Source organism: Fragaria vesca, linkage group LG6, assembly GCF_000184155.1.
Source record: "Fragaria vesca subsp. vesca linkage group LG6, FraVesHawaii_1.0, whole genome shotgun sequence".
Classification (NCBI taxonomy): domain Eukaryota; kingdom Viridiplantae; phylum Streptophyta; class Magnoliopsida; order Rosales; family Rosaceae; genus Fragaria; species Fragaria vesca.
In genome coordinates, this window is record NC_020496.1 from 215,805 (window position 1) to 232,326 (window position 16,522).

General features: G+C 39.3%; 3 protein-coding genes and 1 pseudogene across 4 annotated transcripts in view; 1 reads left to right on the forward strand and 3 right to left on the reverse strand.

Moving 5' to 3' along the window:
- The window catches only part of LOC101303923 (receptor-like protein 12-like), a 6,127-nt gene extending 2,217 nt beyond the window's left edge, over window positions 1–3,910 (reverse strand). Inside the window, exons 1-2 of the mRNA XM_004304679.1 lie at window positions 997–3,910; window positions 362–534 (exon numbers count right to left, since the gene is read on the reverse strand). Of these exons, the coding sequence (XP_004304727.1) occupies window positions 362–534; window positions 997–3,910 (3,087 nt within the window). The remainder of the gene's footprint in view (window positions 1–361; window positions 535–996) is intronic.
- A 2,082-nt stretch (window positions 3,911–5,992) lies between these two features.
- Window positions 5,993–6,397, forward strand: LOC101304207. Its single transcript, XM_004304680.1, has one exon. The coding sequence runs from the start codon at window positions 5,993–5,995 to the stop codon at window positions 6,395–6,397; it is 405 nt and encodes a 134-aa protein (XP_004304728.1).
- Window positions 6,398–9,872: 3,475 nt separating this feature from the next.
- On the reverse strand, window positions 9,873–10,898 carry LOC101304496. The gene has a single exon (XM_004304681.1). The coding sequence runs from the start codon at window positions 10,896–10,898 to the stop codon at window positions 9,873–9,875; it is 1,026 nt and encodes a 341-aa protein (XP_004304729.1).
- Window positions 10,899–13,136: 2,238 nt separating this feature from the next.
- Window positions 13,137–16,076, reverse strand: LOC101304791 (annotated as a pseudogene). The gene is made up of 9 exons (XR_185088.1): window positions 15,840–16,076; window positions 15,297–15,361; window positions 15,043–15,180; window positions 14,840–14,932; window positions 13,883–14,056; window positions 13,709–13,774; window positions 13,487–13,627; window positions 13,300–13,392; window positions 13,137–13,202 (listed from the first exon to the last, which is right to left on the reverse strand). The product of XR_185088.1 is annotated as an uncharacterized LOC101304791 (transcript).
- Between the last annotated feature and the right edge of the window lie 446 nt (window positions 16,077–16,522).

Genomic DNA, 16,522 nt, shown 5'->3' on the forward strand with positions numbered 1-16,522 from the left:
AAATCCATAAATTACGTACAAAACATAATTAAACTGATTAACTTTTTTTTTTTTTTTTTTTGAGAAATTAAATTTACTAATCTTATTACAAAATGAAAGCTGATTTGAAAAGTACCTCTGGAACAGATTGAGCTGCTTCAGTAAAGCTTTCTTAATCTGAAATCAAATGACACTATTAGTGAAACACAACCCTAACAAATCTGACAGACGAAACAAATATTAATAAATGTTAAAGTGTAGTACCTATGGCTTGTCAAGAGAAAAAGCTATCACATTCTCAAGTTGAGTACGTTCAATTGTGTGTACTCTCCATAACATACTAACACGTACAGTTTGTTTGAGACTTATTCTTCACTCTAACATCTCTAATGAGGTTAGCATCAGGAGTAAGACAAAGATAGACCTCTTCAGTCTTCATGCATGCTTCAGTTCCATAAGATGTGGTTGCATAGAAAAAGTTGTCTTCACTATATTCAAAAGGCTGATTACTTCTTCTTCCAGCAGATTTCCATGGTAAAGGCCTTAGATACAATGCTGCACAAAGAAGGGAGACAATAAGTTGAAATAACTATTTTCTACTTGCAAAAGTTTCCCAAGAAAAAGAAAAGGAAAGCTGAACGGTTTGAAGCAAAGTTGACCACATACCTTATTCCTTACTAGCCAACAACTGAGCTGTGTGTGTTGCAATTGAGAATTATCCCAACTTTCTTCAGTACCTTTCGCCTATGTACACATGTCTTCTGTGACGACCAAACCTCTGTTCCACTTGAGGAAATACCCTCACAAGAATTCTATACATAGTTCCGTAATACCATATCCTCCATCTCTTGCAAAACAAAAGTGATCCGATAGCAATACCCAACCCACATGCGAATCCAATCTCAACACTGATAACATTCCAATCAATCTCATCTCTAGAATTTGGATGACTTTTTTCTGGTTCCGGCGGTGACAACCTTGTTTTGTTTTCTTCGGTCAAGGGAGGCCCAAACAAACCTTTGTTTCCTTCAAAGGAAGATTTTTGAAATGTTGGAAATTGATTACTGCTCGGAATTCTGCCCTCGAGTTGATTGTTTGAGAGATTCAAGAATGAAAGGAAAGTGAGTTTTGTAAGCTGTACTGGAATTTGACCACTCAAGGTGTTATGTGAGAGGTCTAAAGACTCTAGCTGGCTCAAGTTGCTTAATGATGATGGAATTTCACCTGTGAAAGCATTGTTTGAGAAATCGAGGACATGTAGTGATTTGAGTTCTCCGATTTCATCGGGTATAGATCCAGTGAACTTGTTGTTTGAGAAGTCAATGGAGGTGAAGATTGTAAGTATTTTTTCCAACTCCATCTCTTGACCTTTGTTGGTAACTGTAACAGTATCTTGATAATAATCACTACTAGTTCCATTTTTGTCATGATATTGAAGGTAATTGAGCTTTGATGGGGCATCATCTTCATTAGCCATCATTGCTTGCCAAGTTGTCAAAACTCTACCTGGTACATTTCCACTAAAATTGTTGTGAGCTAGGTCTATAATTTGAAGCATTGGCCAAGTGCCATTAGTCTTGGGACATCCAACGCCTCCATAAAACTTATTGGATCGCAAGACTATGACATGCAACGTAGATATGATCTTCAAAAAGCATGGAAATGGACCTGTTATTTGATTCTTTCCAACGTTTAGAACTTGTAACTGCGGACAGTTGATAAGTGATTTTGGCAACTGACCTTGTATCTGATTATCACTAATGTCTAGTGTTTGCAAACTGCAATTGAGAGACAACTTGGCTACATTTCTAAGATTGTTTCTCCTTAGCTTCAGTACTAAAAGGGTGCTCATTGTAGTCAAGCAGTGAGGAACCGTTCCACTCAAGGAATTATTGGACATATCAAGAACCTCAAGGTTATGTGAATTGCATATTGATCCTGGAATGATCCCTTGTAGGTTGTTGCTTGCAATAAAGAAGAATCGAGTGTTAGGAAGCAGATCTTCAATGGCAGTCGGTATGTTAGTGCTGAAGTTATTCCTAGAGTAATCTAGATAATACATGTTAGGTGACAATGAAATTGGGATTTTCCCATGGAGCTGGTTAGAATGAAGGTCAAGGAATTCTAGAGAAGTGAGATTGATTGTAGGACCTTCAAGAGTTTCTAGAGAGTTGCATGAAAGATTTAGGTCAGAGAGATAATCGAACCTCCAAATCCAGTTGGGTATATTGCCCTGTATTTGGTTATCCGAAAGATCCAAATACACCAATTGAGATTGATTTCTCAAGAAATGAGGGAATGTTCTTAACTTCAGTGAAGCCAACCCCAAGGATTCAAATTGAGGAAAATAGGAGTGTGAGTAATTGGTAGCATCATGGCTAAGAGACAAGCTATTGTGTGAAAGATCAAGATAAGAAAGATTTCTGAGATGTTGAAGACTATCCAGAAGAAATGAGCCACTGAAATTGTTTGAAGAAAGAGAAAGAAGTTCAAGACCCTGAAAGTCAAAGATAGACATGGGTATTGGCCCTTCCAGATTATTTATACTCAAATAAAGTCGTTTGAGAAAGTATGATGAGATATTAGAAATTTCAGGAAAATGACCAGAGAATTGGTTATCATCAAGATATAGAGTCTCTAGCAAGGGAAGAGAAAACAGAGCTGATGGAATATTCCCATTGAGCATATTTCCACCTAAGTCGAGATAGGATAGGTTAGAAAAGTTTTTCCAGGGGATGCAATTAATATTACCTGTTAGACCATTTGAAAAGAGGTCTATGCGCTCTAGATTCTTGGCCCCACTGAATGACGGAATTGAACCTTCAAACTTGTTTCCAGACATCTCCAAGTAAACCAATTGCGTAAGGTTTGCCATCGACTTGGGGATTGATCCTGTAAAATTACAGCCTTCGATACCAATTGTGGACAGCATCTTGAGGTTGCCAATAGAGTTTGGTAATGCCCCTGAAAAATTAGTCCCCCATAGATACAGGTCCTGAAGAGAACCATTTTTTGAGAATTCTGGCAAGGAACCATCAAGGTTTTCATTTCTGGAAACGCTAATCTTACGGAGGGAAGGTAACTGAAAGATTTCTTTCGGAAATGTTCCCTGCAGATTACAATCTGCGAGATCCAGGGATGTCAAGTTTGAAAAGTTGGCAAAGAATGTCGGAACTGGAGCAGAGATGTTGTTCGAGTCCAATTGAATCACAGAGAGGGACTGGAGCTTAGCAAGAGAATCGTGGAAAGGGCCAGAAAGATTACAACTGGACAAACTCAACACCCTAAGGTTGGGAAGGGAAGATGATATGGCTTGGCACCACTCACTACCCCCTGCTGATATTTGGACAGAGTCAAGGTGCAACTCTCTAAGCTCTGTGAGGTTCTCTACCAGCATGTGTAAAGTTGGGATCTCAAGGGGATCCCCCTCAAAGAAGAAGGAAGACAATTTAGAAATATCAAGAACTACCAACCTCGTCAAGCGTGAGATCTCAATCGGAATTTTCCCTGAATAATAATTGTGAGATAAATTCAGATACCTCAAGTTCATGAGCTTCCCGAATGCTGATGGAATTGATTGAGAGTCGTTGCCAAGGTAGTTGTGTGCCAAATTGAGGCTTTGAAGATTTTGAAGATGGAAGAGGCTGCTAGAATTGTCAATACCACCTGAGATAGATTCACTGCTGATGTCAAGGCCCGAAACACTGTCATTGGTGCTGCAAGTAACGCCGACCCAAGAACAACAATCGGTACTTGAGTTCCAGGTAATAAGCTTGGTGGAAAGAGAGGCGTTAAATAAGAGGTCGCTCTTGAAATGGAGCAATGATTGTTGCTGGTCTGGTATACACTTGCTATGGACTACAGGGTTGATGATGATACTAACACAGAGCGAGACAAAGAAAAGGAAGAAATGAGGCTGATTAGTTTTCATTTTGGATTAGCAGAAAACTTAGTGGTTATGTGAAGAATTCTTAATGGTTATGTTGGCTTTTATAAGGTGAAAGAGGATAACTCATTAACTCCTCTGAGATTTGTAACCACTAGAAATATTATGATAGAATGCAGAAGACTTTGGCCGGCCCTACAAGGACCATGAGAGTCAGTCACACTGGAAGCTAGGCTCTGTGTTCAAACGTTTGTATTGGAAAATGTTGAAAATTCTATTATATAGATAGTTCATAGAACTGCTCGACATGGACAATACATATATTTCGAATGCCGAAATTACTTATTTTTCTAGTAATGATTTTTGTTGACAAGCTTAGATGCATGGTTATGTGGTCATGCAGACCGTAGTAGCATAAAAGTTTAAGAATTATATGTAGTGTGTTATCTTTCACATATCACTTGGTTTTTTGATCATCTGTAATTTGAGTTATGTCATCCGTTTGACGAAGATGAGGTGACATGAGGATGCCCCTTCTTATACGCCAAGAGGGGTAATGATATTGTGGTGATGGAATTGGTCGCTTTCAAGGTTACTGTGGAAAGAGGCTACCATGAGATGTGTGGTTGTTGCATGACTATGAAGTCTTCCCCATCTGCAGAAGGCTGTTTTCTTCAATGTAAATTTCCTACTAATTTGAATATTTGATGTAGATGTTGATACGGAAGCTCAAAATAGTTCATCAAACTGAGGCATTGTTAATATGGAACCTCAAAATAGTTCATTAAATCAGGTTGAATGCATAAGAGCCTCAGTTTTTGAATTATGTCAGTAAAAGCAACAATGCCTCAGTTCATCAGAATTCAAATAGTAGTTAAAAGTTTAAAACTCAGATGCTCAGTGCTCAAACCCACTCCCACCTATCAACCTCCTCTCCCTCGCCGACTCCTTCTGTTGGGGATCATGGCATCAATGTTTCATCAGCTAGGCTATTCTACTCTAGGCTATTCACAAAATCCATGAATGCCTCCTTCTCAACCTCAGTCAACTGCTCGGCCTCGATTAGCTTATCTCCTCAAGTTCGTCAAATTTCCAATCGAATCGTAAGACCAGAGGCGCTTCCGGCTCCCTTGGGAAGAGTATATCAACCTCAGTATCGATCGGCTTCTTCGAATTCTTCTCCTCCTCCTTCGGATTCATCATATACGGCATACAATACTGGAACTGGAACCAACGGTCCTCCTTCATCTGCTTAATGCTCGCCTTCCTCTGCGTGCATCCCAGCACGAAAATCTGAGGCAAGTTGGAACCACCAGACGACTTGGCTGCTCTCTCGGAACTCCAGCCTTCTCTTTGCTCCAGAGGAATGTAAGGGATCCAATCCATCTTCATATACCTCATCGGAACTATCACCTTCTCCTCCTCTTTTTTTTTCTGCACGGCCCTGACCGCAATCTCCATCGACGGCGGTCGAGGCGCCACCACCGCCACCAGATTCGGAATCAGAACCGTAGGATCCCATATATTTCTAGTCTCCTTCTTCTTCAAATTCCGTTGAATTTGCCTCCTTCTTCTTCAAATTCCTTCTCGAGATTCGAGAAATCCCAGTCATGTTGGTACACTGAGTCCAAGCGATCCAACTCACGCAAAGTGTTTGTTCTGCATTCACTTTTGTGTTGCCTTGATCCACAATCCGATTGATGTTGAATCTTGTTGACTATTATATCAGGACGTGTTGACAATGTGTATGGTGACCGCAATCTCATCTGCACTCTTCAACCAGAGCCAGTGGAGGAAGCAGCAGCAGCCACTGCTTAGTCTTCAGCTCGATCCAATCCTCGTCGTCGCCGCCAAAGTCCGGTCATGAATAGCCCAACTGAATGCCACATCTTCCCTTCCCTTCACAAAGAAAAGAAATCATCATCTCCTTCCACATTCCCACATTGTATATAATTTTCTCCGTATCTAAATACACGTACAGCTCGCCATATATAGCTGGTGACATTCATTTCCCTATTATGATGATGACGATTAGCTTTTCTAATAACAGCTGCTGTTGCTATTTGCAACTCAGATGTTGTAATTATAATTTTCGCTGGGTGAGGAGGTTGATAGAGAAAGAGAGAGATGGGTGAGGACGTTGATCATGATCAAGCACTACTAGTACCAGTTCTTGAATTTTCGAAGGAGTGTTTGGTCCCAAAGAAAGAGAGGAGTGAGGAATGGAGAGCTATGAGCACCAAAGTGAGAGAGGCATGTGAGAGTCATGGCTGCTTTCTGCTGTTGGTGCAGGAAGAGGTGATGCCGATGCGCTTACGTGAAGACAAGGTGATGGCCATGAAAGCTTTGTTTGATCTCGCTGAAGAGACCAAGCAGAAGCACACAATCCCCAGGGCTTACCAGAGCTACCAAGGCAAGTGCCCCATCATTCCCTTGAACGAAAGCTTGGGGATCGACAATGCATGCCAGCTTGATGTAGCTGAGTCCTTCACCAACCTCATGTGGCCTCAAGGGAACTCTTCTTTTTGGTGATTTCTCTAATAAATTTACACTCACATTTGAAGTAGTTAATTTCCCCCATTTATGTATCTGTTCTCTTTTTGGTCCAAGTTTCTCCATTTCAATGCAAGATAATAGCTAGATTAATTAATAGCTATAGTAATGTTGTTTTGCTAGTTATTTGAGATCTAATCAAGCTTCTAACTGGGAATCTAAATTATATAATATATTTATGAAAGAATTCACATACATACTAGACCGACATCTAAATTGAGAATAATCTCGCAATTTAGGTTATTAATTTGTGTTCAAACATGCTCTATCAGCTATTTCAGCTCTTGCTTTCCAAAAGTGAAGCTAGAGAATTGTAATGAGAGGTGGACGGTTTCGTTTGAGTGATCCGGTGGTGATGTATTTATACACTACAATTCCTTAATCAATCATGATTGGGAAACTTTATCGTAATAGGATTACAACGAGCAGAGTTACTTGGTTCTCTTAATGAAAAACTCATAAACAATCTTAATTCAAGTAGATTATACTCAAAATTTCAAATATGATTCCATTCGGAGTATTGAATTAATTAAGACATTTTCCTGAAATGAAACTTAGAATATGAACTCAATCAATAATGACTTTCAAACGAAACCACTGATTTACTTCAAACACATTTTTTTGTAGTCTTATGTACGTTACGACTTCCTTGTATCACTACATGATGATTTTGATTGGTGTTGTTTGGGATTTAGTTTCGGGAAGTCTGATGAGATATATTGTATTGTGGAATTCTGTGTTTCTATATTAGTTGTGTATTTAATTCTAGAGGTTGGCATATGACTTGAAGATACTCTAAGCATGCTGAGCAAGAATGCATGTATGGCCATGTTGATTCTTGTTAGCAATGATCCAACTCTTTTATTTGCTTACTAGTTGTCTCCGGAACTCTATGTTACCTTTGTTCGAATACTAATATGACATACTCGAGCACCAAAATTCTTGATCCCAACATGTAACATACATATACATTCGTACTCATCAAAGTGCAGGCATGTGATAATTGTTAACAATCAAACTCAAAGAACATTCAACAGAGGGACACGCTTTGTAATTTGGCACAGTTTTACAGTTTCAACGTACAGATGTGAAGAAAACTCAATTCATCAACAAACATAATCGAAAAAGAGATATACCGATCCGACAACATATATAAAACTCGACGGGAAAAATCATATTCATCTAAATTCTTTTCATAAGGCTGAAATAATCAACAACAAACAATATGAAAAAATTCAATTCAATTCAGCAGGTAAAGCCAAACAAGCAAGGTCAGGTCTTCGATTCCTCAAATAATCTCATGCGCTTCTCCATAGTAGAAGTTGATGTACTTAGACTGGATCTCTATCACAGGAGGGTTTGGTGTTTGTTGTGGATAAATCTTGTAAAGCCTCATGCTCTCATAATAGGCTTTCGCTTCCTGATACTTTGGATCCTCCTGCTCCTTCTCATCTTGATTATTCGGATTCATCAAATACGGCATACAGAACAGGTATTGCATCCGACGTTCCTGCCTCATCTGTGTGCATACCAGCACGAATATCTGAGGCAAATTCAAACGAATGCAGGGAAACCAATCCATATTCATCTCACTCATCGGAACTATCTCCTTCTCTCCTCTCTGCACAGACCTGAACGCAATCTCCAAAGCAATAAAGCACAGAATAGGCTAGTCCAATAACAAAGGCTACATTCCTGGAGGGGAAAAGGCTTTATTCATTTCATGATTCTGTTCCCTCAATGCAGATTTGTAATCTCAGTTTCTTCTTTTTCTCCGAGTTCATCTTGCCAGGAAATTGCACTAAAGTGAGAACGTTGAATTAGTACCAAAGACACCCCCCAAACGAGTCCTTCGGTAACGTCATGAACAGGTGCTTTGATTGCATCTCAATTGCTTACTGAAGTTATTGGTCTACCCAAGCAAATTTACAAACTTTGTTGTCTGAGATAATGGCTTGTGGAAAAGTGGAGGGACTGGAAGCGGAAAATGTGGGAAGGACTTCAAGAGAATTGTGGTTGGCTTGACTCTGAAGTCTGAAGTCTTCCCCATGTCGTAGTCGGTGTGTTTCATTATTACTAATTCCTAAAGCTAGGTTTTTGCGCGGGAGAAACCTCCATGAGATTTGAGCATGGCTGGCTGGCTGGCATGACTCGCCAGTCTTTTCCAACATATAGGTTTATGCATTGAAATTGCCAACAAGTATTTTTTTCCTTTAATCAAAACTAATCACATGGTTTCTTTAAAGGTATTTCACGTCCAAAGAAGATATTGTTTTAATAGAAATCACACGGTTTTTTTAAAGACATTCTAGACCCAAAGACTAAGTCTTATCAACGAACATGAGTAAGAGGATTATTCACCAATAGAACAACGAACGACTTGGTAATTACTCATAAACCGTAGTGCTGGTCGTGATCGAGCAGAGTAATGCAAGTGACTTCACTGACTTGTGTGATAATCTACTAAAATTTTCTCAAGGATTACACCATTACAATATTTTGTCACTTAATTTTCTTGTGGCAAAAGTAATTTGTAACGACAAGTGGCCACAACATCTGACATCCACGACCGGGTTGGGATTGAAATCAGAAGTGACAGATTTTGAGGGTTTGAAACTAACATGGATGTTGATGAACCAAACAAAGGTACGCCCTTTCTCAAAACTCTGCCTTTTAACCCTATCAGGGTCTTTGATCATATAATCCCTAACAGCTTTCCCACATTTCCCCCAAATTTACAGGGCGAACATGAAATGCAAGCAAAGCCCATAATTGTGATCTTCGTCCCTAGGTTTGAATCTGCCAGGTACATTTGATTATTGTTTGATATCACATGTGTTCGATCAAATGCCTCACAAGTTAATGGAGTATGCACGACTTGATAATGAGAACAAACTTGACAACTAGAGCACATTTCTTTCACATATCACACTCACATGCACATATATAGAAGTTTGCCACAGATTTATTAGAAGATGAACAAGCCAGCTCAACATACATGAAAGATGCACAAGAAAGAAGCACAAAAATTCTGAGCTGGTTCTAGTGATAGATAGGGTGCCTTGACTTCCAAGTCTTCCCCCAATTTTCCAAAAATTTAAACAGCCCACCAGAGAAAAACTGACTCGTAGTTAAGAGATGTCCAGTGATGTTACAGTGGTAGGGTATTGATCGAAAGGAACGGATGTCCAGAAGTTCAACTTATAAACCAAAAACTAGAAGATATTAGTCACTTTCACAAAATCGGCTATTCAAGCACTTAGTACACGGAAGCCCATATTATAAGTTTCGGCTCAAGCCCAACTAAAGGCCCAAAACAGATTGATCCCCTCCCATTTCCTGACTCCATTTCCAATCTTCGTCAAACCCCAGAGCTTCACACACCAAAGCTCTCATCTTTCCTCCAATGGCTTCCTTCAACCCATCCGTAAACCCCCAAACCCACTCCCACCCATCAACCTCCTCTCCCCTCGAGAACCTCCCTTGAACCTCCCTTAGACTTCATCTCAATCACAGGAGTGTTTGGTGTCTGTACTGTATAAATCTTGTAAAGCCTCATACTCTCATAATAGCTTTTCGCTTCTTGATACTTTGGATCCTCCATTAGCTTCTTCTTCGCTTCCTTCTCTTCCCTAATCTTCTTCTTCACTTTCTTCACTTCCTCCTTCACAAACGCCATGAACGCCTCCTTCTTGTCCTCAGTCAGCTCCTCGGCCTTGATCAGCTCATCAGTGTACTCCTCAACCTCATCCAACTCCCAATCAAACTGCACAAACAGCGGCGCTTGCGGCTCCCTCGGGAAGAGTATATCCACCACAGTAGTCTGCTCCTTCTCCTCCTCATTCGGATTCATCAAATACGGCATACAGTACTGGAACTTCATCCAACGGTCCTCCTTCATCTGCTTCAAGCTCGCCTTCCTCTGCGTGCATCCCAGCACGAAAATCTGCGGCAAATTCGAACCGGACTTGGCTCCTCTCTCGGAATTCCAGCCTTCTCTTTGCTCCAGAGGAATGTAAGGGATCCAATCCATCTTCATCTGCCTCATCGGAACTATCTCCTTCTCCTCTCTCTGCACAGACCTGATCCCAATCTCCATCGACGGCGGCCGAGGCGCCACGACGGCGACCAGCGTCGGGATCAGCACCGGCACCGACGGCGAAGAAGTCTCGGTCTGGCTGAAGAGGTAGACCTTGTTGTTTCCGATGCCGTGGAATTTGCCTCCTTCTTCTTCGAATTCCTTCTCGAGATTCGAGAAATCCCAGTCGTATTTGTAGAGTGAGTCCAAGCGATCCCACTCGGTGCCGACCGGGAACGCCGCCTTCCATAGATCTTGAAGGTTTCGCTGCTCCTCCACGTACTCCGGTTCCGACTGCGGCTGCGGCTGAGAGGCCTTGACGCGCTTGGCGCGTGTGGCGGTGGCTTTGGGCTTGGCCTCCATCGCCGCCGGGCGAGCCTTTTGCTTGGCTCCTTTCCTCATTCTAGGGTTTGAAATTTCGGACACAGAGAACGGCTATGGAGATTTGGGGGTTTGGTGAAGGTGTGTGTTTGTTTTGGTTTTTGGTAATAACCCTACAAATTTAAACGCCAAGGAGTCAGAATTGGGCGTGCTAATGAAGCGAAAACTAAATATAAATGATATTTAATTTTGGTCGAAAACAATGGGCAATGGGTTCTTTAATTTGAAAGAAAATTTAAGAAAATTGAGAGATGCCTTTCCAGTTTCGCACCTAGATTTCAAAATTGAAATTTTTTCAAATTTTGGTGTATAGTGAGGCGAAGTGTTTGCAACCATCACCAACGTTACGCAGTCAGATTATCAATGAGGCGATAACTTTGATAACTTTGACGACAGTTTTGGTTGGAGTCTATCGATGTTTCTTGATTTGTTGGTGATTCAAAACTTTCTTTGAAATGCGAGTCTGCGACGATGTATTTATAGGATACGACTTCTTAATTGATTAGAGTTAGGAAACTGTTTCATGACAGGACTATAACATGTTACATAATTTCTTGATGAAAAAACAAAGAGATTAGAGTGAAGTCGTTTTAAATTTGACAAATCTTAATTAGATTAGAGTTATTCAACCTAAATACTGAAATGGGCTTGTGCAACTAACAGAGGAAGGTCATTCTAAGCTCATGTTGAAGGATGTGAAGGTTCATCGACCAGTGCTTAAAAGCAAGAAACTCTAATTCTCAAACAAAACTAGAGAGGGAGGTTAGACTTTCCTAATATGAATAAATTGGAAGATTCGAGATTTGTTAGCTTTATATTTATTTGGAGTTTTTTTTTCTTTCGTTTAAAGGAAGATGTGATTCTTTATTTGGAGTTTCTAAGTTTGCTAAGTTTGACCGCAAACCGTAGCAGCTCGTTTGCTATACGGGTTTACGGGGACTGGACTAGCTTATGTAAGCAAATAAGCTGTGTCCTGTGTCTAGGTGAAACAAGATTCGTTTTAATGAAGTTGTGTAGTCTTCGTGTCTCTCTCCACACTTTCTTACACAAACCCCCCAAAATTCACGGGTTTATGTAACCCCAACTGAAATCTCTTGTTTCTTCTCCTTGCTTCAACCTCGTCCATCTCTCTCAGCAACGCTGCGTACAATTGCATTGGAATATCGAAGTACAATTGTAGAAGATCATTGTTGTTATATACAAACACCAGCTAGGCTATTCTAGGCAGGCTATCAATGAAGGCCTCCATTAGGAGTCAATGTGGCCTTCTCGGATTCTAGAGCAGATGAAACATTGATGCCATGATCCCCAACGGAAGAACAAGACGTAGAAATGAACAACAATGATGAAGTAAGAGCAACAAAGAAAATGAACTTGGGAGGAGCCATCAGTTTGAACTTTGAAGTTTGAAACTTTGAACACATTTGTTGTTGTTCATGCATATTTCATATATAGCTGCTCCAATGTAGCCACTGACCATGTTTGATTTCATTACGAGTCATGACTCATGACCAGCTAAGCAAGAAGGTGGGAGTTGCATCTCTTTTTCATTTTACTAAAATGTGATTATCAGAGATGACTGAATTAAGATAGATGCTCTTAGATGCATTTGTTTTTAGTTGATAAATGGAGTGTGAAAATAATTATATGGGATATATTTCAATGTGGTAGGTATGGACTCACATCACTCACATATGTATATTACTTGATCGAAACAGAGTTGACAGCCAGTCTATGCTTCTGCTTGATATGCATAAGGCACATTTTCAAGGGTATGGTTCACAATTTGGAGAAGAAAACTAAGAAATCATACATAGCTAGTTTCTAAACCCAGTAAAATCTTATCAATCATAAATGATATTTTTTTTTCCAACAAACATATAGTCGGTCCCATACAAATGGAATCCTAAGGTGGAATTCTATACCACTTTAAGGTAATTATATATATACATGTCTTACTTTTGTAATCGCTACAAACTTTTCACATTCTGATAAATTCATGTACATCTTAATTAATAATATAGAGTGGTACCGTTTACAAACAAACTACAAAGTCAGAACCTATGATCAAGTAGTAGATTGAGAAAATCTTTCTTTTTTTCATCATGATCCACAACTAGTGGAGTTATGCAATCTGATTTGCTGGTAAAATGTCGACTTTGGTTGAATCAAAGGTCCTGGACTGAGGCTTGATTCTGGATGATTGATTGCTTGTGTTGAGCGTGTCTATTCTGTCTTTTGCTTCAAGTGCACAGATTGTCATGTCATGGACACAATTTTACATTTGTAAGCCTTGCACACATAGCCGGCAAAATTTTCATAGTCCTGCATTTCATACAGACAAAAGTTAAGTTTGATTCGGAGAGAGTGAGGGACGAAAAAAAGGGGGAGATGGAGAAAAGAGGGAAGAAAGAGGACCAACATTTCCAGTAGGTTGATTATTCAAAACCAGCCATGGTACAAACTCTAGAGGTGGATTGAGGTGCATAATTTCATTGCCATAGTTTTGTTCAAGCTGCAGTAATCCAATAATGTCAAACATAATTGACAAGTACTTATTAACATCATATATTCTTTTAAATAGGAATATAGTAAGTAAAACATGAAACCTTTGTTGCATTTGAACAATTGTAGCAATCCAAAATGTGTTTCTTAGGCAGTCCCAATGATCTGAAGCAAGTTTCCCACTCCTTTTGCCTTCCCTCTATGGCCAGAAATTCTATGTAGTAAATCAAAGCAAAGTGCTTGTTCTGCATCACAAAATCAAATTTCAAATCGATTTCTTACTCAATAAATTGATAACCTTTCATTGAAACTCATTTTTGTCTCACCACATCATGCATAACATCGATAGCGCATGATTGCAGAGAATTCAACTTGCATTGATCTGGCCTATGCTGTGAAAGTATCACAGAAAGAACATATGCATCACTTTAATGATTTTATAAAAATGTTGCAAAAACTTTGAACAAATGGTATTGGTACAAATAATGATCAATATAAACCTGACAGAAAGCAGTGCTGTTGTTCGATTTGTTGGCGTATACATCACCCCAAGGAACCAGTCTGAGATTAAAGATGGTGATGAGATTATCATCGAAAATCTTAGCAAGATTTTTTACAATGAAGGTAGCACAAGATATGCTCAAAGTGTCATAGTAAAGTGACAAAGTAACTTTCTGGTTAGCAGCAAAACATGGAAATGTGAGCAAGAACATTGAACAGGTAATGAGACAAGTAAAGAATAATCGAGCAGATGCCATTTTTTGCAGTTAGATCTGTTTTATAATTGTGCACATATGATGTAGTAATAGTTTCCCTCCTCTCTTTTAATTGCTTTTGTTGGGTTTGGTACTCTGATATAAATGATGGCCAGGTCATAAGCATATCCTTGGACAAGTTTATGCAGAAAATGAATGCTTCTTGTTAATTATACAATTTTGGGCAAAAAAAAATCATCCAACCATGTGAGCAATGATCAACTAGAGAGCAGCAGCATCAGCAGGGTTATAGATCAATGTCACACCTACCTGCTACTATTACTTTGCCATAACTTAATCATCTCAATCATAAGTACATGAAGGTGGCAGTGAAAAGCCTTCAAATTTTGACAAGAATAATTTAGCAGTAACAAAACATGGATTGAAAACACACACAAAAGATAAGAACACTATCAGACCATAAAACCTTATAGGTCAGCTTCAACTATGTCATATCAATCAACATTAGGTTCGATTAACATATGGAATGTCAATGTAAACTTTATGCCACATTGTCTGCTCCTAAGGCTTAAGATGTAGAGTTTCTTCCTTGTTCTGCTAAACAAACTTGAGGAATTGATCTTTCATTCCCAATTGATTCGGTCATGAATTTATCATAGTTCTACATGGACAAAATTGGTCAACAGGGGGTCAAAGATTGAGGAAATAAGAAATCCAAAATGTGATTATTGAGAGACTAACATCTGCAAGTGGTTTATTATTGACAACCAACCATGGCACAAATCTATGTGGTGGATTAAGCTGAGCAGTTTCCTTTGCATATTTTGTTTCAATCTATGCATCAATGCCAAATTGCCAATCCGTGAAGATTAATTTTGTCAAGGCTCAAATGATGAAAAAGTTCAAAAACATCCAGAACAAAGTCGGACTGAAAATGAAGTGACCTGATTGCCATATCCACTGTTGTAGCAATCGATAGGAACAGTCCCTAACTTCAACATTTCAAAGCAATCGGCTCATTTTTCGTGCTTGTTGTGCAATGTGAGCTGCTCAACGCAGTGGATGAATCTAAAATGTCGATTCTGCATCATAATTAATCCACCGTAGTTAGTAACCAAACTAAAGTTTTAAGCGTCATATGCACATGTTTGGGATAAAGTCTGTAAAATCTTTTCCTAGAGGCATTGACAAGCTTTACCACATTAGGATAGATGGTGATGGTACAGGCCTCAATTGTGTTAAGCATTCATCTGTTCCATGTTGTACAACACAGAAGGGGTTAAAGGAATAATCATAGAGCTACAAAACTGATAGGTATAGTAAAATTCAAACAACCTCAACCTTTACTAAAATAATTTGGATGAACCCTCCCCTAATTTTTAGTACTTCTAAACTTCACACATGTAAGCCTTCAGGGCTTGAGACATGTCAATGTCCAAAAACCAAAAATACCCTTTCTCTCTTGGTGTGTGATTTTGTCGTTTGATTCAACTAGCTAGACTTTTCAGTAATTCAATAACATGCCTATGTAAATGTAAATTCTACAAGTACAAAGGTAAAATTGTAAATGAGATTAACACATGGGCAGTTAATTTAAAAAGATGGAAAGATAAGGCGGCGTACATTCAAAACGACGTCATACTTAGAGAGATAAAATAGACACTGAGGTAGCTGGAAGAAGATGAGTGAGTAGCTGAAAAGAAAAGAAGGGGAGGCGATTGGGGTGGAGAAAGCTGACCTGGCAGGCGAAAGAGCCATCAGAATTGAGCCAAGCGTTGCCCCAAGGGACCATTCGGAGGTTGATGACGGATATGAGCCCATTGTCAAAGATCTTGGTCAAATGGTTCACAATGAAATCGGCACAATAAGGACAGAGTGTCTCGTAGCAGAGAGTCACACTCACATTCTCTGCAGCATAAGATCGAGATGGGTTTGAGACCAAGAGGAAGAAGAGGAGGAAGAGTTTGGGAAAACCCATTTGGTAGATTTAGATCACAGGGATTGTGACTCTGTGTGTTTTATATGTAAGAACTATATGTAAGACTGAGATTTAAACCGTAGTGAATGCTTGTAACTATCTCAACTTTTAGGGTGGTGGGTAATTATATCTATCCCTATGTCTTCTTGCTTTCTTTCTTTGTGGGTGAGGGTCATTTCTGTTCATATTCCAATGGAATCATCAAGAATGGATTCAAGCATTTGTTCATTATCACATATATCTTCGGTCTTCCTATGTGTATGGAAAAATAAATGATGGAGTAACATTTCATACCTTGAGGGGATAACATTTTAAAAGCTTTCATTTATGAGATCCTCCCGTTCCAAGTCTCTTTACCATTCCCTGTGTCTTTCAACCAAATGGCCACAAAATCCATAAATTACGTACAAAACATAATTAAACTGATTTAACTTTTTTTTTTTTTT